The sequence below is a fragment of the Oncorhynchus tshawytscha genome, linkage group LG10 (genome assembly GCF_018296145.1).
Source record: "Oncorhynchus tshawytscha isolate Ot180627B linkage group LG10, Otsh_v2.0, whole genome shotgun sequence".
NCBI lineage: Eukaryota > Metazoa > Chordata > Actinopteri > Salmoniformes > Salmonidae > Oncorhynchus > Oncorhynchus tshawytscha.
Window position 1 is genome coordinate 36,353,031 of NC_056438.1, and position 25,100 is coordinate 36,378,130.

At 42.2% G+C, this 25,100-nt stretch overlaps 1 protein-coding gene across 2 annotated transcripts in view; it reads right to left on the reverse strand.

Moving 5' to 3' along the window:
* phb2a (prohibitin 2a) overlaps positions 1–25,100 on the reverse strand; it is a 36,347-nt gene that overhangs the window by 6,946 nt on the left and 4,301 nt on the right. For both annotated transcript variants that reach the window (XM_024435033.2, XM_024435032.2), the window contains exons 3-6: positions 15,308–15,392; positions 14,928–15,007; positions 13,909–14,093; positions 13,441–13,570 (exon numbers count right to left, since the gene is read on the reverse strand). In XM_024435033.2, the coding sequence (XP_024290801.1) occupies positions 13,441–13,570; positions 13,909–14,093; positions 14,928–15,007; positions 15,308–15,392 (480 nt within the window). The remainder of the gene's footprint in view (positions 1–13,440; positions 13,571–13,908; positions 14,094–14,927; positions 15,008–15,307; positions 15,393–25,100) is intronic.

Here is a 25,100-nt window from a genome sequence, read left to right on the forward strand (position 1 = left end):
ACTCTGTGCCTCAGGCCCCTACTCCACCTCATATCTACAGTACTAAATTCATGTATAGTGCGTATGTGTGTGTATATGCGCCAATATGGGTGTTGCTTCACAGTCCATGCTGTTCCATAAGGTGTTCTTTAAATCTAAGTTTATTGCTCCTGTCAGTTACTTGATGTGGAACAGAGTTCCATATAGTCATGGCTCTATGTAGTGCTGTGCGCCTCCCAGTCTGTTCTGGACTTGGGGGCTGTGAAGAAACCTCGTGGCATGTCTTGTGAGGTATGCATGGATGTCCGAGCTGTGTGCCAGTAGTTTAGACAGACATGTTTACTGCACCGAGCTCTCTCATAAATCAAAATAGTGATGAAGTCAATCTCTCCTCCACTTTCAGCCAGGAGAGATTGACATGCATATTATTAATATTAGCTCTCTGTGTACATCCAAGGGCCAGCAGTGCTGCCCTGTTCTGTGCCATTTGCAATTTTCCTAAGCCCTTTGTGGCACCTGCCCACATGACTGAACAGTAGTCCAGGTGCGACAAAACTAAGGCCTGCCTTGTTGATAGCGTTAAGGCAGAGCATTGCTTTATTATAGACAGACTTCTCCCCATCTTAGCTACTACTGCATCAATATGGTTTTGACAATGACAGTTTTCAATCTAGTGTTACTCCAAGCAGTTTAGGCATCTCAACTTGCTCAATTTCCACATTATTTATTACAAGATTTCGTTGAGGTTTAGTGAGTGTTTTGTTCCAAATACAATGCTTTTAGTTTGAGAAATATTTAGGGCTAACTTGTTCCTTGCCACCCACTCTGAAACTAACTGCAGCTCGGAGTGTTGCTGTCATTTCAGTTGCTGTAGTAGCTGACGTGTATAGTGTTGAGTCATCCGCATATATATATACACTGGCTTTACTCAGTGGCATGTAGCTAATAAAACGTTTTTTTTTTTTTCTTTTAAAGCAAGGGGCCTAAACAGCTACCCTGGGGAATTCCTGATTCTAACTGGATTATATTTGAGGCCTCCATTAAAGAACACCCTCTGTTCTGTTAGACAAGTAACTCTTTATCCACATTATAGCAGGGGGTGTAAAGCCATAACACACATATGTTCTTCCAGCAGCAGACTACGATCAATAAAATGTCAAAAGCTGCACTGAAGTCTAACAAGACAGCCCCCACAATCATTAATCAATTTCTCTCAGCCAGTCAGTCATTTGTGTAAGTGCTGTGCTTGTTGAGTGTCCTTCCCTATAAGCATGCTGAAATTCTGTTGTCAATTTGTTTCCTGTGAAATAGCTTTGTATATGAGGGGAGGAGAGAAAAAAAAAAAAAAACTTTACTAAGGATTGGTAACGGGCAGATTGGTCAGCAATTTGAGCCGGTAAAGGGGGCTTTACTGTTCTTGGGTAGAGGAATGACTTCAGCTTCCATCTAGGTCTGAGGGCACACGCTCTCTAGTAGGCGTAAATTGAAGAGGCAATATCTTGTGCTATTATCCTCTAATTTTCCATCCAGATTGTCAGACCCATGTGGCTTGTCATTGTTGATCGACAATTCTCACCTCTTCTACACTAACTTTACGGAATTCAAAAGTACAATTCTTGTCTTTCATAAATTGGTCTGATATACTTGGATGTGTAGCATCAGTGTTTGTTGCTAGCATGTCATTCCTATGTTTGCTTATTTTGCCAATGAAATAGTCATTAAAGTAGTTTGCAATATCAGTGGGCTTTGTGACGAATGAGCCATCTGATTCAATGAATGGAGCAGAGTTCGCTTTTTCCCCCAAAAATATCATTTAAGGTGCCCCAAAAGCTTTTTACTATCATTCTTTATTTTGTGTAGTTGTGTAGTTTCTTTTTATTAGTCACATGATTTCTAGTCTGATTTCTAGTCTAGTCACATGATTTCTTAAATTTGCAGTATGTTTGCCAATCAGTTGGGCTGCCAGAGTTAATTGCCATACCTTTTGCCTCATCCTTCTCAATTCCTCAATCCAAGGAGATTTAACCTTTTTTACAGTCATTTTCTTAATGGGTGCGTGCTTATTAGTAACTGGAATAAGTAGTGGTTTCATAAATGTGTCGAGTGCAGTGTCTGGTTGCTCCTCATTACACACCAGCAAATATTCTTTACATCATCAACATATGAATCACTCCAAAAACTATTGTATGACCTCCTATACACTTTATTAGGCCCAGCGCTTGGAATTTTCCTAGATATGACTACTACATCCTATGGATTTGGATACCGATTGAAAGCAAATATCTGCAGCATAAGTAAAGATGTGATCAATACATGTTGAAGATTTAATTCCTGTGATGTTTGTAACTACCCTGGTAGGTTGACTGACAACCTGATCCAGGTTGCAGGGACTGGTTACAGTTTGAAGTTTTTTTCTGAGTGGGCAGCTTGATGATAGCTTGTTGACATACATTATCAAGCATTTCACACATTATCCAGATACTGACTGTTAGCACTTGGTGGTCTACAGCAGCTTCCCACAATAATGGGCTTTAGGTGAGGCAGATGAACCTGTAGCCATATTACATCAACAGTATTTTACATTAGATAGTCTCCAAGCTTTACAGGAATGTGTTTCTGAATATAGACCGCAACACTGTCTCCGTTGGCATTTGTCCTTTCGGTAGATGTTATAACAATGTACTGCTCCCACTGTATCAAAAGGTATTATCTAAGTGAGTGTCAGAGAGAATATGAATGGCATCTGTTACAAGCAAGTTATTTACTTCATGGACCTTGTTCCTAAGGCTACAGTTGAAGTCAGATGTTTACATACACTTAGGTTGGAAACATTAAAACTCATTTTCCAAACACTACAAATTAGTTTCGGCAAGTCGGTTAGGACATCACATTTTTCCAACACTTGTTTACAGACAGATTATTTAACTTAAATCACAATTCCAGTGGGTCAGAAGTTTACCTACACTAAGTTGACTGTGCCTTTAAACAGCTTGGAAACTTCCAGAAAACGATGTCAATTATCCCATCGGAAGCTTCTGAAGCCATGACATCATTTGAGTCAATTGTAGGTGTACCTGTGGATGTACACTGCTCCAAAAAATAAAGGGAACACTAAAATAACACATCCTAGATCTGAATGAAATATTCTTAAAATACTTTACATAGTTGAATGTGCTGACAACAAAATCACACAAAACTGATCAATGGATATCAAATTTATCAACCCATGGAGGTCTGGATTTGAAGTCACACTCAAAGTTAAAGTGGAAAACCACACTACAGGCTGATCTAACTTTAATGTAATGTCCTTAAAACAAGTCAAAATGAGGCTCAGGAGTGTGTGTGGCCTCCACGTGCCTGTATGACCTCCCTACAACGCCTGGGCATGCTCCTGATGAGGTGGCGGATGGTCTGCTGAGGGATCTCCTCCCAGACCTGGACTAAAGCATCCACCAACTCCTGGACAGTCTGTGGTGCAACGTGGCGTTGGTGGATGGAGCAAGACATTATGTCCCAGATGTGCTCAATTGGATTCAGGTCTGGGGAACGGGCGGACCAGTCCATAGCTTCAATGCCTTCCTCTTGCAGGAACTGCTGACACTCCAGCCACACGAGGTCTAGCACAGTCTTGCATTAGGAGGAACCCAGGGCCAACCGCACCAGCATATGGTCTCACAAGGGGTCTGAGGATCTCATCTCGGTACCTAACGGCAGTCAGGCTACCTCTGGCGAGCACATGGAGGGCTGGCGGCCCCCCAAAGAAATGCCACCCCACACCATGACTGACCCACCGCCAAACCGGTCATGCTGGAGGATGTTGCAGGCAGCAGAACGTTCTCCACGGCGTCTCCAGACTGTCACGTCTGTCACATGTGCTCAGTGTGAACCTGCTTTCATCTGTGAAGAGCACAGGGCGCCAGTGGCGAATTTGTCAATCTTTGTGTTCTCTGGCAAATGCCAAACGTCCTGCACGATGTTGGGCTGTAAGCACAACCCCCACCTGTGGACATCGGGCCCTCATACTACCCTCATGGAGTCTGTTTCTGACCGTTTGAGCAGACATGCACATTTGTGGCCTGCTGGAGGTCATTTTGCAGGGCTCTGGCAGTGCTCCTCCGTGCACAAAGGCGGAGGTAGCTGTCCTGCTGCTGGGTTGTTGCCCTCCTACGGCCTCCTCCACGACTCCTGATGTACTGGCCTGTCTCCTGGTAGCGCCTCCATGCTCTGGACACTACGCTGACAGACACAGCAAACCTTCTTGCCACAGCTCGCATTGATGTGCCATTCTGGATGAGCTGCACTACCTGAGCCACTTGTGTGGGTTGTAGACTCAGTCTCATGCTACCACTAGAGTGAAAGCACCGCCAGCATTCAAAAGTGAACAAAACATCAGCCAGGAAGCATAGGAACTGAGAAGTGGTCTGTGGTCCCCACCTGCAGAAGCACTCCTTTATTGGGGGTGTCTTGCTAATTGCCTATAATTTTCACCTGTCGTCTATTCCATTTGCACAACAGCATGTGAAATTTATTGTTAATCAGTGTTGCTTCCTAAGTGTACAGTTTGATTTCACAGAAGTGTGATTGACTTGGAGTTACATTGTGTTGTTTAAGTGTTCCCTTTATTTTTTTGAGCAGTGTATTTCAAGGCCTACCTTCAAACTCAGTGCTTCTTTGCTTGACATCATGGGAAAATGAAAATAAATCAGCACAAAGAACTCCACAAGTCTGGTTCATCCTTGGGAGCAATTTCCAAATGCCTGAAGGTAACACGTTCATCTGTACAAACGATAGTACGCAAGTATAATCACCATGGGACCAACAAGTGCATATCAATCCCAGAACAGCAAAGAACCTTGTGAAAATGCTGGAGGAAACGGGTACAAAAGTATCTATATCCACAGTAAAACGAGTCCTATATTGACATAACCTGAAAGGCCGCTCACCAAGGAAGAAGCCACTGCTCCAAAACTGCCATAAAAAAAGCCAGACGACGGGTTTGCAACTACACATCGGGACAAAGTTCGTACTTCTTGTAGAAATGTCCTCTGGTCTGATGAAACAAAAATAGAACGGTTTGGCCATAATGACCATCGTCATGTTTGGAGGAAAAAGGGGGTGGCTTGCAAGCTGAAGAACACCATCCCAACCGAGAAGCACGGGGGTGGCAGCGTCATGTTGTGGGGGTGCTTTGCTGGAGGGAGTGGTGCGGTTCACAAAATAGATGGCATCATGAGGGAGGGAAATTATGTGGATATATTGAAGCAACATCAAGACAGTCAGGAAGTGAAAGCTTGGTCGCAAATGGGTATTCCAAAATGGACAATGGCCCCAAGCATACTTCCAAAGTTGTGGCAAAAGGGTTTAAAGACAAAAGTCAAGGTATTGGAGTGGCCATCACAAAGCCCTGACCTCATTCCTATAGAGAATTTGTGGGCAGAACTGAAAAGGTGTGTGAGCAAGGAAGCCTACAAACCTGACTGTTACACCAGCTCTGTCAGGAGGAATGGGCCAGAATTCACCCAACTTGTGGTAAGCTTGTGGAAGGCTACCCGAAACGTTTGACCCAAGTCAAACAATTTAAAAGAAATGCTACCAAATTGAGAGTATGTAAACGTCTGACCCACTGGGACTGTGATGAAAGAAATAAAAAATATTATTCTGACATTTCACATTCTTAAAATAAGGTGTTGAACCTAACTGACCTAAGACAGGGATTTTGACTAGGATTAAATGTCAGGAATTGTGACAAACCGAATTTAAATGCTTTTGGCTAAGGTTCCAACATCAACTGTACATATGTTAATATGGGCTATTTTTAGAACTTTTCTGGGTTGCTTGACTGTTTTTAATGCTTTTTGGAAAGTTCAGGAGGTAGGGTGAGCTGGATAAAGTAGTCTTCCTACTATTGCACACTGCCTCAGTGCTAACAGTGTAACTTTGGTTTATAGGCTCATGATTACAATAGCTGTAGGATATACAGATGTAGTCGGTGCAATTTGGGGATACATAAATTATATTACATTGCGTTTGCCAATGCCCCTAAGATCATGTACATTTGATGCAGCATTTACGACTCATTGTCACAATGGTAGTGATTAACTGAGCTGGTCTTGGATCATTTACCAGTCATTGTTTCAATGCAGCCTTGAAATGTGTTGACAGAGTCCAGGAGACAAGATGATTTGGATGGACTCCGTCATCCCTGTAGAGTATCTTCCGTTTCCAGGTGTCAAAGTGATCAATAAAAGTGACCCTAACAGAGCTACAGTAGTCTTTCAGCCAGATGTGTAATGCCAGTAGTTTGCTGAATCTTTCACACCCGCGGCCCAACGATGGTACTGGACCTGAAATGTTTGGCTGTTTATTGGCGTCTTAATGCTAAAATCAGTTCTTTAAAATACATTTTCAAATGTTCCGAGCTAGCCCTCCTGATGTCGTTTGACCCCACATGGACTTCGACAGTGTCAGTTCCCAGCATCTGTGGTAGAACAGTCGGAAGCAGCCTTATGTCCTGTACTCGTGCTCCTTGGTAGCACAGGGTTTTTGCCTTGGGGACCAAGATGTTTCTCACCATAGAGCTGCCTATGATGACAGCTGGTGATGTTGAATGGGCCGGTCTTGCAGGCAGCCTCATGGTCTGGTGAGGCTGGGAGCTCCAAGGATCTGAACCAGAGGTAGAAGCCACCTGAGAGAAAGAACCGAGGACCAAGACGCAGGTAGCTCCGGATCCGATCTTGATTGGGAAGCCACCAAGGAAGGCGGCACCGGAACCTCTGGACCCAGTGCGACAAAGCAGTTTCTGGTCTGTGTCAGTTCATGGAGACCCTTGACAGAGGACGCCTTCTTCGACTTCCACAGCGAGTGACATACCTCCATGGCTGGTTGGGTCGAGATCAGCTCCCTGAGATAGAACCCTGCCTAGCACTGGCCAGTCGGCTGTGGAGAGCCCGACACGGCGGCGTAACTTCCAGAGTGGCGTCCGGCTACTGGGGTGGAAGATGGGAGTGGGGACCCCAGTAGCTTATGTAAGTTTGCTACTTGCTGGCTAAGAATAGCTACTTCGCTCCGCAAGCAAGCAGTTGCTACATTGAAAGTCAGCGCGGTCCATATTGTCCCAGAACAAAGCAAAGTAAACGCAGCTCCTGCAACACTGGAAACGTTCAATAGCGACCTCCATTTGAGACCGCCGAGCCAGCTAGGTTAGCTGGGCTTTCCAGTCTCTCCCCCTAAATGGAATCTGGCAGGATCCCGTGACAGATAGCAGCGCTCCCAGTAATTTAGCCCAACAGTCGCAGGATTCAAAATAAAAAGTATATAAAAACACTTAACCTCTGGGATATGTGGGACGGTAGCGCCACCAACAGCCAGTGAAATTGCATGGCGCCAAATTCAAAACAGAAATCCCATAATTAAAATTCCTCAAACATAAATGGTGTAAAATACTTGTTTAAGATAAACTTCTTGTAAATCCAGCCAGTGTCCAATGTCAAATAGGCTTTACAGCGAAAGCACACCAAACAATTATGTTAATTCAGCACCTAGTCACAAAAAAAACCATACAGCCATTTTTCAGCCAAGGAGAGGGCTCACAAAAATCAGAAATAGCGATAAAATGAAATCACCAACCTTTGATGATCTTCATCGGATGGCATTCACAGGACTTCATGTTACACAATAAATGTGTGTTTTGTTCGATAAAGTTAATCTTTATGTCCAAAAACCTGATTTGAAATTGGTGTGTTATGATCAGAAATGCATCGTCTCAAACAAACATCCGGTGAAAGTGCAGAGAGCCACATCAAATTACAGAAATACTCATAATAAACATTGATAAAAGTATTATGCATGGAAATATAAACTTCTCCTTTATGCAACCTCTGTCAGATTTCAAAAACGCTTTACAGCGAAAGCACACCTTGCGATTATGTTAGGTCAGCGCTAGTCACAGAAAAACATCCAGCCATTTTCCAAAGAAGGTGTCAGAAATAGCATAATAAATATTCACTTACCTTTGATGATCTTGATCAGAATGCACTCCCAGGAATCACAGTTCGACAATAAATGTTTGTTTTGTTTGATAAAGTCCATCATTTATGTCAAAATACCTCCTTGTTTGCACGTTTAGCCCAGTAATCCAAATGCATAATGCGCGATCACTTGTTCAGACGAAATGTCAAAAAACTTCTATTAAAGTTCGTAGAAACATGTCAAACGGGGGACGGAGCTAGCATGTTAGAGTGAACGGCTGTGCGTGAGAGGCTCCTGCAACTTTTTTGCGAAATAATCTAATTTAACCTACTTTAATGGCACTTTTTACAACAAACGTTTCTTTCTAATACAAGATTGTAACTTTTTATATGAAAATGCCGAGTAATAAGCGACCAAAGGACAATAAAACCACAGCGGAGGCCTACTCCCCACTAAACAACGAGACAGACATGGCGGGAGGCACATGCAACAACGTGACACTTACAGAACTTACCCGGGCTTTGGGGGAGCTACGTGTTGCTATAGCTGAGGATCTTAAGGCCAATATTGCTGAACTGGACACCAAAATCGAGAGCATCATTCGAACGGTCACTTCGCATGGCCAGAGTATTGTGGACCTTGAGAAAGCTTCTGAATTCAACGCTGGTAGGATCGACGAGTTAGAGAAGCTATGCACGTCATTGCAGGATACTGCGCAGAGACTTTCTGTGAAAGTGGTGGACCTGGAGGGCCGATCCAGACGTAATAACCTTCGCGTTGTTGGTCTGGCAGAGGGGGTAGAGGCGGGCTCTCGCCCCACCGACTTCTTCGCCAAGCTATTGAAGGATGCAATGGGATCGGATGTTTTGGATTCGGATCCCCAGCTGGACCGCGCACATCGCTCCCTTGTCCCAGTGCCTGGACCGGGCCAACGTCCTCGCCCAGTAATCATCTGTTGTCACAGTTTCAAGACCAAGGATCTTATCCTGCGTGAAGCTCGAATGAGGGGCAACCTGTCACATAAAGGGCATCCATTCCGTGTCTATGAGGATTATGCGCCCGATGTGGCAAAGCATCGCGCCGACTACAGAGATGTCATGACCAAACTCTACAAACTCCATCTTCACCCAGCCGTACTCTTCCCTGCAAGACCAAGAATTACCCCGCCTTCTGGTGAGAAGATTTGTCTCTCCTCGGTTTTGGACGCAGAGAAGTTTATCCGGGGATATACACCAATCCCCAATACAGGTTAGAGTGCCTTGTTATTGCGTGTTAGGGTCTGCTCAAGGACTCGAATCCATACTATACCATATTGGGTGAAAATGTATTAAACGGGCTCAACGAGGGCTACCGAACATGTAAGACGCTGAGCAGACCAATGAATGGCGGTCAGAGCTCTCATTTAACGTTAAATTCACTTTCATCCCGGCTGTGCTCAGAGCGATGCATATTTTTTACTTCCAGGTTTGATCACTGACACCTTCGGACGGATATACTTATATTCCCCCACTTTTGTTTTGTTTCGTTATTTATTTTACAATCCTTACATCACTCTTACTACCATACCATTTATTTATTGCTTGCGGGGGACTGGGGGTGATGGTTGGGAGGGGGCAGACACCTGGTTAGCAAGTTGATGTTTTGTGCCATTCTGCCTTTGTCTGGCCGTGGGCCTCTCTCCCGACTAGAGTCCCACCAGCCCTCTGCAGTGCTTATGTCTGTGTAGGTGTGCGTACATATAATTACTATTTGTACTTTATTACTATTTTCTCTTAGCATTTTAGTATTATGTATGTGTATATTTTAAATCAGTGTAGATTGTTATTCTGGGGTATGAATGTGTGTATGTATGTATATATATATATATATATATATATTTTTTTTTATATATATATATATATTTTTTTTTCTTTCTTTCTTTCTTTTTAAACATGTTTTTTTTTATGGGGGGAACGTTTAATTTAACAAATCCTTGTTCCGATCTCCTGACCCACAGTATGTAAAGGTACGGCTGACTATGTCGGTTGCGGATGGTTTATTTTTTGACCGGCAGTGCTTAGCAATATAATCTTGAGGCTATATCTTGCTTATCTCTGGGATTGACCCAGGATGACGCTTAAATGCGCAATATGTTTAAGTTGCAACTTATTCGGTTTAGGTTTATTAGATGCTAACTGAACACTTAACTCGCGGGAGCCTCCTCAGTTCATGTTCGTAGAAGTTCTAGGATAGTGAGAGGTGAATGTATAGCTGGGATTTTATTTTGCTTTACCTCTTGTTCGAGGTCGCGCCGTGCTTTTTTGGCATCAGCCAGACAATGTGTTTATTATTTTTATTTTTCCTTTTTTTTTTTCTCTCCTGTTTGTACATGCCTGTTAAATGTGGGTTGATGGGGGGGTAAGTGTTGGGGAAATTAGGGGTACAGGGTGGGAAGTAAAGGTGCTTGCAGGGGGGGAGGGGTGGGTTGGATACTGCTCGGGTGTAGGGGCTACATATGCTGATCGTGATGGTTTGGTGCGCTTTCTTACCTTTTTATCAAGTTACATGGTATGCAGGCCACCATAGGAACTACAAACGAGAGGAGGGCGGGGCTTACATTCACTTCCTGGAATGTCAAGGGTTTAAACAAACCAATTAAGAGGGGCAAGGTCCTAGCCCACTTGAAAGCACTCTCGTCTGATATTATATTTTTGCAAGAAACCCATCTGAAGAATAACTCTCATAGCAGACTTAAGTGTAGGTGGGTGGGGCAAGTGTATCACTCTAACTTCTCTGCCAAAACGAGAGGCACAGCGATTCTGGTACGGAAAGGAATTCCCTTTCTACATAAAACCACTATTGCGGGTAAAGAGGGTCGGTATGTGATCGTAATAGGGGAAATCCACTCTACCTCAGTAACTCTACTAAATATCTATGGGCCAAACATTGACAACCCCTCTTTCTTCAAAAGAGTCCTTGCCCTGATTCCAGATATCTCCCATACTAACCTGGTCATTGGAGGGGACCTTAACTGTGTGCTAGACCAATATTTGGATAGATCCTCTACCCGGCAAACCCCTACCTCCTATTCAAGCGAATTCTTGAATACCTACATAAAAAATTCTAACTTATTTGATATATGGAGGATCGCTAACCCTACGGGTAGGGAATACTCCTTTTACTCTCATGTTCACAAGGTTTACACTCGAATTGACTACTTTTTGTTGGATGCTAGACTACCCCCCTATACCTGTAATGTGAGGTATCATGATATTATAATCTCGGACCACAGTCCACTCACCTTCTCCCTGAGATTGGGTGACATTGTACCAAACGAGAGGGTCTGGAGGTTGAATCCTCAGCTCCTCACAGAACCAACATTCTGTGAATATCTTAAAGACCAAATTACATTTTTCTTTGATACCAACGACAACCCAGAGACCTCCCCAGCATTATTGTGGGAAACACTGAAGGCTTATCTGAGAGGCTGTATTATCTCCTTTCAGGCTGCCAGGAGTAGGCAAAACTGGAAGAACTGGAGGGACAAATTCACTTACTGGATAGGGAGAATGCTAGCCACCCATCTATGGAGAAACATAAAAATATTACCTCTTTAAAATTGGAATATAATCAGATTCTCTCAGCTAAAATGGCTAAATCTTTTCTCTATGCCAAGCAAAAATATTTTGAGTTTGGTGACAAACCACACAAATTACTCGCCAGACAACTTCGAAAAAATGTGAGTGACCGAATGATTCACAGGGTTAAATCTGCATCTGGGGAATTACTCTCTTCCCCCAAAGACATCAATGACAGATTCCAGCAGTTTTATGAGACTCTATATACATCTAAAGCGGATCCTAACCCCTTAATTATGCAAACATTTTTGGAGGACTGTAATCTTCCTGCCCTGAACCAGGAAGATTCTAACTTCCTGAATAAGGAAATATCTCGATGAAATTCGAGTAACAATTAAATCTCTAAAGAGTGGCAAGACCCTGGGCCCAGATGGATACCCTGGTGAATTCTATAAAACATTCAGCAACATGCTCTCCCCCTATCTGCACAAAATGTTGATTCAGGCCAATGAGGATGGAGCTCTCCCTTCTACTTTGGACGAAGCGTTCATTACAGTTATACATAAGAAGGGTAAAGATCCAGAAGAGGTAGGGTCATACAGACCAATATCTCTCCTTAATACAGACCAAAAGATTTTAGCAAAAACTCTGGCTAACAGGCTTAGCACTTTAATTGGCAAATTGGTCCATTCGGATCAGACCGGCTTTATCCCTAACAGAAACTCATTCTTCAATCTCAGGCGCCTCTTCAATATTATGTATTCTCAGAGGTTACCCAACGTGGACCTTGCCGTCATATCTCTTGACGCCGAAAAGGCCTTTGACCAAGTTGAGTGGCCCTATCTATTCAAGGTCCTACAGAAATTTAATATTGGAGAAAAGTTCATAAATTGGATCCAGCTTTTATATAGGAACCCCTGTGCCAGAATACTCACTAACCAATCATTGTCGCCCCGATTTAACCTCAACAGGGGGACAAGGCAGGGTTGTGCGCTGTCGCCTATGCTCTTCGCTCTAATTATCGAACCGCTCGCTCAGACGATTAGATCTCATGCAGCAATACACAGCTATAATACTAAAGATTCTTGATGTGATCAATTTGTTTGGTACCTTCTCAGGATACAGAATAAATTGGAACAAGAGTGAATTAATGCCCATACGGTCACAAAATACCTCCTGGCTAGAACATCTCCCATTTAAGTTTTCAGAAAAATTTACCTACCTAGGAATTGTAGTTACCAAACAATACTCTTTACTATTTAAACAGTAAAGTACATTATCCTTATGATTCCTGTAATGAATTGTTTTAGGAAAGTAAAAACCAATAAAATAGGCTGAAGTTTTGCATACGCTACAGATCCAAACAAGGAAGTGTCAGTAATTAGTTCTAGGCTATTTTTAAAGGACACGTAAATGTTGCTCTTCTGAAAAAGGTAACAATCTAGCTGGTTGGTCAAAATCTTGCTTTTGTATGTTGGGCGCTGTCCATGGTGCTGATAGAGCGCAGCGGAAAATTCGTACCAACCAGAAACTTCTTGGTCATTTCCTACAATTGTAGGAAATTAGCTTTCCTGAAAAATACATTCAAGCTACATGGCAAAAATGTATAGAATTGCAGGAAACTGGCTTGAAACTGCAACATTTTCTTTCAACTCCATGGCAGAATTGCATTAGATAAGCTTTGAAACCGCAAGTTAATATTTTTTACTTTGTTCCGTGTATGTTTTTTCACCACTCTAGAGTGCAGTCTATGAATTTGAGTGGTTACATTTCCCCAGTCCCATCCATAGGCTGTATACAAAAACAGTGAGAGCCAAATTCAGTTTTTCAAATACCAGAATGTAGTTTTTAGTATTTGAAAAATCCCATAGAGTTCTGGTAAAAAGGTAGTGTACTATATATGCAATAGCAAGGGTATGAGCGTGAGCCTCCTCACCGACTTGCTTTGCTTCCACCGCGGCAGTGTACTCCCTGCTGAAGCTCAGCTCGGTGATGGCCACATCGTCCAGGATGATGTTGAAGTCCTTGGCCCGTTCAAAGAGCTCCCGCCGAATCATCAGGGACACCTAACGACAGAAGAACCATTTTATTGCCATTGGTCCATCATTCTAAAATGCATTTCGATTGGAAAACTATAACCTGTTCCAATTGAGAAGGCCATTACTGAGCTCAATTCATTAAAGTACATTCAGTAAGCTGCAGGTGCATGGAGCCAGGACAAATGTAGTGTAAATGTTTGTATAACGCAGAAAAGTTCTTCAGACTCAAATCTAACAAAAAAAATTTAAAATTAAAAGGTGATAAAGTGCATACCAATAACGCAAAAGTCTAATGTTAGCAACTACAACTTTACCATAGCACTTTAAGAGAAACAGCATTCCCAAAAGCACCCCTTCCTGTATACCTGAGCTCTCTGTGTGATGAGCTGCGAGGCGTTGAACTTGGCCACCACACTCTTCAGCACCTCATTGACGATGGATGGCAGCACCTTCTCATCGTAATCCTTGCCGAGCTGCTGGTACATGGCAGGCAGGTTGGAGGCCACAGGACGGGACAGCACACGCAGGGCGATGTTCACCATCTGCAGGTCTGTACCGGGACAGAGACAATAAGGAAGAGAGTCGGAGCCATTTTAGGTGATATTCAAGACTCAATAGGAGAAAGGATTAAACCGAAATGTGTCGTCTGCATTTAACTCAACCCCTCTGAATCAGAGAGGCATGGCCTTAATCAACGTCCATGTCATTCGCACCCGGGGTGCAGTTGTTTTTGGGGTTAACTGCATTGCTCTAAGGCAGAACAGCAGATTGTCCATCGTGCCGGCTCAGCGATTCAAACCATCAACCTTTTGGTAATTGGTTAAACGCTCTTAACCACTAGGCTAAAATGGCTGTAAATATCAGAGTGGTCCTTTAACATAGCCTCCATTCACTGTTTGCCAGTCTTTCTTTCCTTCTCTATGAAAATAATGAATGTTCTTTATCCAATATTTTCCACTCGTCTCACTGCAGCCAGGAGGCAAGATAATGTTATGAATACATTCTGTACGAACAGCAATAATAAAAAAATAATAAAAATCAATCCATTAAATCCATCCTGCCATGGAATCAATGTGTTGCAATAGCAACAGCAGGAATAATGGACCTTGTTACAATTCAGTAAATGTGGATCTAGTTTTGGTGAATGTCTTTCTTTACAAATATACAACAGTTTAGAATGGCCCAGGCCACTGACTGAAGTGCTGTTGTGGAGTCAATCAAATCACAAAAATTATTTTTGTAAAAAAAAGGTACAGTTTGTTCCTAGATGTGTTCCATAAACTAAAAAGCATCTCATATGCAACAAGGGGTTTTATTTTATCCCAAGACAAAGGATAATTTTGATCAGGATTAAATGTTCAGAAACACGTGTCCAATCAATCACCTTTGCTTCCGGTTAGGGACGATATCTTTCTTGGTCTCGCCCTTATGTCATAGATGACAGGGTACTGGAACCATGGTATCCTGTCAACAAGAATGTAGAGTGAGGACAATGAATATAGCCTTGTTTAAACAGTCCACCAAAGACATGGATCACCCTCATCCCCCGCTGTGAAAACAGTTCAGGGTCGTTCGTGTTCATTAGGGCACACAACCGAAAACAAAACATTTCGCAAAAGGAAAACGAACATGAGTTTCTTATTGGACATGTGCAGGTAGTCCCTCCCCATTGCAGTTTTCCTCCATTATGAGCCTAATGAACACGACAACGCACTGCCCTGCCAGTCAAGGTCAAAAAGGTGAGTGATAACGAAGGACATCTACCTAATGTGGAGCCCCTCAGCGAGTACCGTGTCCATCTGCATCCCACCAATCCTGTTGAAGATGATGGCCCTCTGACCACCTTCCACTGAGGAGAAAAGGAACTCATTTAAAACCAGTTGCAGTACAGTTTAGCAATGACGCTTCAAAACATGAAGCGGGTCATTTGCATCCCATGGTAATGAGGACCACCGATACAATAGCGTTAATAGAAAATGTCTGACAACTCCCCGGGATAGCCGTGTGAATTAAGGTTGATTAGGGGGAGGGGGCCGTACTGTTTGACAAACAGACAACACTGCGCTTTCTTCTACTCTCGTCCGATCTCTTCTAAGTCGCACGTGAGAACATCCAATAACTACTTTTGAACCTTTCCCCCAATGTATGAGGTGGGTGAGTAAAGGAGATAGGAATAGAGTTGAGACGAATTGAGAAAGAGCCCTTGGGTCCTTGTAGCGCAGTGTTGTCTCTAGTCTGTCAAGCAGTAAGGTCAACCTCCCCCAATTCTCCTTTAATTTACAAAGCTATCCCAGCTAAAAGGTAGTCCATTAACCATTTTTTTTAAATGAGTCAGCACGGGCTCCCGAGTGGCGCAGCGGTTTAAGGCACTGCAACGCAGTGCTTGAGGCATCACTACAGACACCTTGGTTCGATTCCAGGCTGTATCACAACCGGCTGTGATCGCGAGTCCCATAGGGTAGCACACAATTGGCCCAGCTTCGTCCAGGTTTGGCCGGTGTAGGCAGTGATTGGAAATAAGAATTTGTTTAACTGACATGCCTAGTTAAATAAAATCGCAATATACGGTTGATTTACGCAACAACTTCAAGCATTGAAGTGAGGCTAAACTTGGTCTTGCAGCTATCACGTTTTAACTATAGGCACATAACTTTGATTTGGGGAGAGTATGGTAAGTTGAGCCAACCCTTTTTTCTAGGAAACCATACACAAAATGAATCATGTGACCAAATATTTGAGTTTAGAGAACTCGTTTTACAACAATTTAAATTAATCTGCTGCTAAGGAGAAGTCTCAAGACGATTGAGGGTTGATGACGTGGCAGCGTGGTAGGCACAGATTGTCCCATGAATTAATCATAAAAATTGAGGATTTGATGATAACTGAAAAACATTCTGGATAATATAGAGAACCTTTATTTATTGATCAGCATTTTGATATGCTCGAAAAGAATCAGATACATCGAAGAGAACAAGACCTTTCCTCGAGCTCTGCGAGTGAAACTGAAAGGAAGCCGCTGCCTTTATAACTGCGTCCCCAGAAGATAAAGCATTGCTTACAAGCATAAGTGAGCAGTTAAAAACTGGATCTATTGCCTGGCTACTGAGGGAGGTTGAGGCCTTAAACAGGAATGGATTACAGTAATAAAATGGAAGAAATACGAGCGGAAAATAAGCTTGAAAACTACCGTGGACTCCCTTAAAAGACACTACGGTATGATAAAACGATGTATGGAATCAATCTTTAGGATGTTTATAACAACTTCAATAATATTCCAACCGGAGAATTTCTTTGTCTTCAGAAAAGCAAAGGAACGCAGCTAGCTCTCATGTGAAATGCGCGTGACTGCTGGCAGACCTGTGACTCAATCTTCTCTCATTCTCTCCCCCTTCACAGTAGAATCCTCAAACAAGTTTCTTAAGACAGTTGACATCTAGTGGAAGCCTTAGGAAGTGTAACATAGCCCCTATTGAATACACAGTGGGATATTGGTTGAGTTGAAAATCAACCATCCTCAGATTTCCCACTTCCTGTTTGTATTTCTTCTCAGGTTTTTGCCTGCCATGAGTTAAGTTACACTCAGACATAATTCAAATAGTTTTAGAAACTTCAGTGTTTTCTATCCAATACTAATATGCATATATTAGCAACTGGGACTGAGCAGGCAGTTCACTCTGGGCACCTTTTCATCCAAGCTACACAATACTGCCCCTGCAGCCTTAATAAGCTTACGTAGCGGCCTCAGTCAGAGATTTTACATATTTATCTGTACATGGAATTGTACTTTTTTTTTTTTTATAGGAAAATGCCACGAGTACTGTGGCATGTAGAAGGAAAAGCTATGTACATTTGCAAAAATATTGTGCTAAATCATATGTGAAGAATGCAAAAAAGATGCAGAATCTGGCCAATTGCATAAAGTTCCCTTAACCTCTCTGCGCACCTCTAGCGGGCTGAAATTCCACAACATACGGTGATCGCTACATAAATAGTCATATTAAACATGTATTTTCATGCAAGTGTCTCACATGTATCGAAAGCATAGAATCTTGCTAATCCAACTGCGTTGTCAGATTTAAAAAAGGATTTAATGCGAAAGAATACGATGCGATTATCTGAGCATAGGGCCCCATAAAAAAATTTAACCAGCATAGGCGTAACATAATCAAACTGCATTAAAATAAATTGGTTACCTTTGACGATCTTTGTCTGTTTGCAATTCCAATGCTCATTGTTACACAATGAATGATCTTTTGTTTGATCAAATCCGTTTTTATAGCCCAACACACAACATTTTGTGAACCGCTTGTGTCGTGAATTCCATCACATTCCATTTGACAACACATTCCAGGTAAATAACCCACACAGAACGTGACTTTTCCAGTCATTCCAGTTTGTAACACAATCAAACCTGATGGGCCATTTCGCAGGACGTATTGACTGTAAGAAACCGATTTGAAGACAACAAGTCATGACATTGTGTACCAATGATTTGCCCGCTGTTTTGTTGATTGACTGTCTTCACGCTCACAACAAGCAGCCTCTGACAAAAGTCCCTCTACTTCTACTTGAGGTGAAAGTTATGAAGACACCTTATCGATAGCAACAGCTCATGGTCCTCCTGAAATCAGACGTTTGACACAATGGAGGAACGTAGTCAGAGAAATGCTGATGAATGTCTTGCTCGAGCTGTGTATGCAACTGGTTCGCCTGATGCTCACAGGCAATGTGTATTGGAAGAGATTACTCAATGTTCTTCGCCCAGCATACACACCTGAAACCAGATATGCTTTATCTACTAATTCGCTGGATGCCGAGTTGCTTGACCTTCACTTGAAGGTCAGACTGAATTGTAATCATCTTTGATGGGTGGTCAAATGTTTGTTTGTGGGCACGGAATAATTACACTACCTCTCCACCCCTCAACCAGTATTCTACAAGAGCACAGACACAAGGAAGAAGACACACCGGTTTCTACTTTGCAGATGAGCTGAATGCCGCCATCAATGACCTTGACCATAGAAGGTATTTGCACTGGTGACAGAAAATGCTGAGAACATGAAGGCTGATTGGTCTAAATTGGAGGACAACCCTCACATCACACCCATTGGCTGTGGTGCTATTGCATGAGCAAAACAATGGATACACACTACAAGAGAGCCAAGGAAATGGTTAGGTATGTGAAGGGTCATCAAGTTATAGCAGCAATCTACCTCACCAAGCAAAGTGAGAAGAATAAGAGCACTACATTGAAGCTGCCCAGCAACACCTGTTGGGGTGGTGTTGTCATGTTTGACAGTCTCCTGGAGTGGAAGGAGTCTCTCCAAGAAATGGCCATATCACAGTCTGCCGATATGGACAGCCCCATCAAGTGGATCTTCCTGGATGATGTATTTAAGGAGAGTGTGGTAAGCAGCCTGAAACCTACAGCAGTAGCCATTGCAGAGATTGAGGGAGCCAATGCCATCCTATCTGATGTTCAGACTCTGCTTGCAGATGTAAGAGAATAAATCCATACTGCCCTGCCCACTTCACTGTTGCCCCAAGCAGAGGAAACTGCAGTTCTGAAATGCATCAAAAGCATGAAGACTTCTGCCTGAAGCCCATACATGCCTCAGCATATATGTTGGACCCCAAGTACGCTGGAAAGCGCATCCTGTCTGGTGCAGAGATCAACAAGGCATATGGTGTCATCACTACCGTGTCTCACGGCAAGGTTCTTGGCAGTCTGGCAAAGTGCACATCCAAGCATTAAAATGGTATTAATATTAATTTGCAAATACTCCCGTTAATTCCCATGGAAAGTTTCCACCTCTGAATATCCCCAAAATGTGCGACCGTAACACGGAACCCAAACTGGCTGCGCGAGTGCATAAATGTATTTTGTTCCCCCCACACCAAATGCGATCACGACATGCAGGTTAAAATATCAAAACATAATCTGAACCAGTTATATTAATTTGGGGACAGGTTGAAAAGCATTAAGCATGGATGGCAATTTAACTTGCACTTGGTAGCTTATTTGTCCCATTTAGCTAGCTTGCTGTTGCTAGCAAATTTGTCCTGGGATAAACATGGAGTTATTTTAGGAGCGAGATCTGCGTCAGAAATAGAACTGACTTCTATTTTAGCCCTTGGCAACACGCTCGTTTGCGTGCGAGAGCATGAATTGAATAACAGATTGACATTTATTTTGCAATGCTCGGACATGCGAGCGGTGTCGTCAGCCGGCTGACCTTCATTCTTTGGCTGTTTATTAAATTTGAAGAGGATTGCACAGGTAGTACATTCGCAATACCAAGGTAGTTTTTTGTTTGACAAATGGCTAAATGTAGAGATCAGGTATATTAATGACTTGAAAGCTGTTATGTAGTGCGGCACTTGTTCACGGATGTGAATGAGACGATTAGCTTTAAGAAAACTTAATAGGTAGAGATCTATTTTAGGGCTAGGATAAAGAATTATAGAGCTAAATAAAATGTGCCTAGATTCTCTATTGGAGTAGGCCTATAAGATCCTAAAATAATTGGTCATCCTTTTACATTAAACTAAATCCCAATATTAAAAATGAGTAAGGAATAGGTATTGTCAACAGGGTTGTTGTCTCTACTAGTGTGTGGCGTGCAGGTTAACACAGGCAGAGGGGTATTGTTAGAAGTAATCTTATTTCCATCCAACTCAGGCATGTCAGTAGTTACACAAGGAAGTGTCACTCATCTAATATTACCTTGAATGCTCCATCTGATATGAGCTCTTGAAATAGTGGCCTAGGAATTTTTTCATTTGAATGCTAGAAGCTTGATCCAAAAGCTAGATTTGATTGAAATACTGGTCTCAATCACATGCTGGCATGATTAGATCTGAATCCTGGCTCTGTGTCTCTGTTCCAGACTCAGATGTTCTGTTAGCTGGTTACAATATCTACAGAGCAGACAGAGTGGGTAGAGGAGGTATTTCCATATATGTTAAATGCAATCTAGATGTCCCCGAGTCCATTTCAACTTCTGTTCTGAAACAGTATGAATGCTTAGTTCTAAATGTGGTCCTTGGTCATAATGCACTATTAACGCTAGTGGGAGCTTATCGCCCACCCTCAGCTCTGGTTTCTGCACTAAGCAAATTGTTTGAGTTAATGTCTTATGTAAACTCTGAATTATTGATAAGAGATCTCAATCTGGATTGGCTCATGCCAGCATCATTTAAATTAAGACATTTGTAACTAAATAAATCTTACTCAACTATACCTACCAGTCCTAATCCAAAAGACCCCCAAAAATGTACATTAATAGACCTTATCTTAACAAATACACCTCACAAATATATAGCTAGTGGGTTATTTGGCTAATGACATCAGTGACCACTGCCATATTGCATATATCAGAGATACTAGGCTAAAAAAACCTGACCCACATATAATTCTTAAGAGAAACTATAAACACTTCTCAGAGCAAACCTTTATCCATGACCTTTATTACTCAAGAGCTTTTATCCGTAAACTGCATAATGGACCCAGTTTTAGCTGTGATTTGAAAATCATTTTTCTGCTAAATAATCAAGCATGGGCCTTTGCGAGGAAAACTGGTGATTGGCTGCTTTTTTGGCAATTGAGAAATAAATGGACCGGGGGAATAAAAAAGGCAAAATCTAGGTATTTCCTTGATGCTATGACAGAGTCTGCTGGTGAACCCGAAAAATTCTGGAAAACTGTCAACTCACTTAAAACGAGGAAACTGACTTCCCCACCGAAGTAAAATACATCGGAATCTGGGCTCAGTGACAGAGCTGAAATTTGTGATGTTTTTAAAAAGCATTTTTATTTCTGCTGGTTAACTTTTTGAAAGAAAAAATTACCAACATGATCCTGACTGGTATATTGTTTTAGCCCCTCAGCCTTTAGCTGATGTGGAAAGCAGTAAGCCGTTTTTTACATTTTCACAAAGTCAGAAGATGTCTTATCTGCAATAGATAAGAAATCATTAGGCGCTGACAATCTGGATCCATATTTACTCAAGTGTGCGGCACCTATTATTGCTGGTGTAGTGACATTTTTATGCTGGTTTAAAAAAAAATTAATTGTGTATTGATTTTAAGTAACACATTGATGTTTATGGTTAGGTACATTGCAACGATGGTGCTTTTTTTAAGAATGCGCTTTTGTTAAATCATCAAGTTGATGTAGGCTGTGATTCGATGATAAATTAACAGGCACCGCATTGATTATATGCAATGCAGGACAAGCTAGTTAACCTAGTAATATCAACCACGTGTAGTTAACCACTAGTTATGTGAAGATTGTTTAAGATAAGTTACCATTAAACTTACTTTGGCTCCTTGCAGCCAGAAGGTCCTTTTGATGCTGCACCCACAACAGGTGGTCAGCCTGCCAAGCAGGTCTCCTCCTAATGTAATCGGCGTCCATAAAGGCTGATTACCGATGGTTATGAAAACTTGAAAATCGGCCCTAATTAAAACAAAAAAAATAGCAGAGGTGATAAAGTAACGACCATGGAATAAAAACAAAATATGGGTGGAGAGGGTTTGGTTTTACCTCGCTCTGGATGATCAGTACTGCATGTATTCGTGGCTATCGTGCCATGGCTGTGTCAGGGTCGATTGGAATTTAAAATTAGGCATCACACTACCAGTAAAGTAACACCCAAGACAAATGTTTACTGTCAGTCAATAGCGTCCGTTAGAATTTGTTCCTTTTTGTCAGAATAAAACAGGATATAAATGACTACATAAAACATCTTGGATGTAAAGAACTTGTCTCGCAATACACAAAAAAAAGTTAGGACACCTACTCATTCAAGGGTTTGTTTATTTTCACTATTTCCTACATTGTAGAATTGAAGACATCAAAACCATTAACACATATGGAATGCTGTAGTAACCAACAACAAAAAAGTTGAACAAATCTAAATATTTTGTGTGAGAGATTCTTCAAAAGTAGCCACCCTTTGCCTTGACAGCTTTACGCTTTCTCTCAACCAGCTTCATGAGGTAGTCTCCTGGAATGTATTTCAATTAACAGGTGTGCCTTTTTAAAAGATAAGGAAATAAATTCCACAAATTAATGCGTTTGAGCCAATCGGTTGTGTTGTGACAAGGTGGTATATAGAAGATGGTCTTTTACCAAATAGGGCAAAGTCCATATTATGGCAAGAACAGCTCAAAAAAAGCAAAGATAAATGACAGTCCATTACTTTAAGAAAGGTCAGTCAATCCGGAACATGTCAAGACATAACGTTTCGTCAAGTGCATTTGCAAAAACCAAGCGCTATGATGAAACTGGACCTCACGAGGACCCCCACAGTAAAGGAAGACCCAGAGTTACCTTTGCTGCAGAGGATAAGTTCAGAGTTACCAGCCTCAGATTACTGTCAAAAATTGCTACAGAGTTCAAATAACAGACATCTTAATGCCAACTGTTCAGAGGAGACTGCGTGAAACAGTCATGGCCGAATTGCTGCAAAGAAACCACTAAAGGACACCAATAATAAGAAGAGACTTATGGAAATGTCTTGGGTCAGATGAGTCCAAATTTGAGATTTTTGGTTCCAACTGCCATGTCTTTGAGAGATGCAGAGTAGGTGAATGGGTGACCTCCGACTGTGTGGTTCCCACCATGAAGCATGGAGGAGCTGTGATGGTGCGTCGCTGGTGACACAGTCTGTGATTTATTTAAAATTCAAGGCACACTTAACCAGCATGCCTACCACAGCATTCTGAAGGCTGCATTTGGTTTGCGCTTAGTGGGACTATAAATTTGTTTTTCAACAGGACAATGACCCAACACACCCCCAGGCAGTGTAAGGGCTATTTGATCAAGAAGGAAAGTGATGAAGTACTACATCAGATGACCTGGTCTCCACAATCCCCCGACGCCAACCAAATTGAGATGGTTTGGGATGAGTTGGATAGCAGAGTGAAGGAAAAGCAGCCAACAAGTGCCCAGCATGTGGGAACTCCTTCAAGACTGTTGGAAAAGTATTCCAGGTGAAGCTGGTTGAGAGGATCCCAAGACTGTGCAAAGCTGTCAAAGGGTGGCTACATGGACAAATCTAAAATATATTTTGATTTGTTTAACACTTTTTTGGTTACTACATGATTACATGTGTTATTTCATAGCTGTGATGTCTTCACCATTAATCTACCATGTAGAAAATGGTAAAAATACAGAAAACCTCTTGAATGAGTAGGTTCATCAACTTTTGAATGGTACTCTATACACACACAAAAAAATACAATGCTAGAAAGATATTGCTCAGCAGACGAAGGACCTCGGGTAGCTGTCTGGGAAGAACATAAAATTGTCTAATGTCACATTTACCTAAGTATTCAGACCCTTTGCTCAGTACCTTGTTGAAGCACATTTGGCAGTGATTACAGCCTCAAATCTTCTTGGGTATGACGATATAAGCTTCACACACCTGTATATGAGGAGTTTCTCCCATTCTTCTCTGCAGATTCTCTCATGCTCTGTCGGTTTGGATGTTCGATCAGGTACAAGCCCGTGCTCTGGCTGTGCCGCTCAAGGACATTCAGAGACTTGTCCTGAAGTCACTCCTGCGTTGTCTTGGCTGTGTGCTTTGGATCGTAGTCCTGCTAGAAGGTGAACCTTCGCCCCAGTCTGAGGTCCTGAGCGCTTTGGAGCAGGTCTTTTTAAAATTTTAAATGAAGGATCTTGCTGTACTTTGCTCTGTTCATCTTTCCTTTTACTGAGGAGTGACTTCCACCTGGCCACTACCATAAAGGCCTGATTGGTGAAATGCTGCAGAGATGGGGGAACCTTCCAGAAGGACAACCATCTCTAAAGAGGAACTCTGGAGCTCTTTCAGAGTGACCATTGGGTTCTTGGTCACCTCCCTGACCAAGGACCTTCTCCCCCGATTGCTCAGTTTGGCCGGGCGGCCAGCTCTAGGAAAGGTCTTGGTGGTTCCAAACTTCTTCCATTTAAGAATGATGGAAGCCACTGTGTTCTTGGGGACCTTCAAAGCTGCAGACATTTGTGTCCTTCCACAGATCTGTGCCTCGACAACATTCCTGTCTCGGAGCTCTACGAACAATTCCTGCGACCTCATGGCTTGGTTCTTGCTCTGACATGCACTGTCAACTGTGGGACCTTACATAGACCGTTGTGTGCATTTTGAAATCAGGTCCAATCAATTGAATTTAACACAGGTGGACTCCAATCATGTAAAAATATCTCAAGGATGATCAATGGAAACAGAATGCACCTAATCTCAATTTCCAGTCTCATAGCAAAGGGTCTGAATATTTATGTAAAAGGTATCCGTTTTTACCTTTAATACATTTGAAAACACTTTTTTTATTTTATTTTTTTACAGTTTTTGCTTTGCCATTATGGTAGTGTGCATACTGATGGAAAAAAAAACTAAACGTAATCAATTTTAGAATAAGGCTGTAATGTAACAAAATGTGGAAGGGGTCTGAATACTTTCAGAATGCACTGTATAAACTGATTCCTTCAAAATACACAAGCCAACCGGTGTCTGTCAAGTCTTGTTCGTATCACTATGTTTTTGTTAAGGGT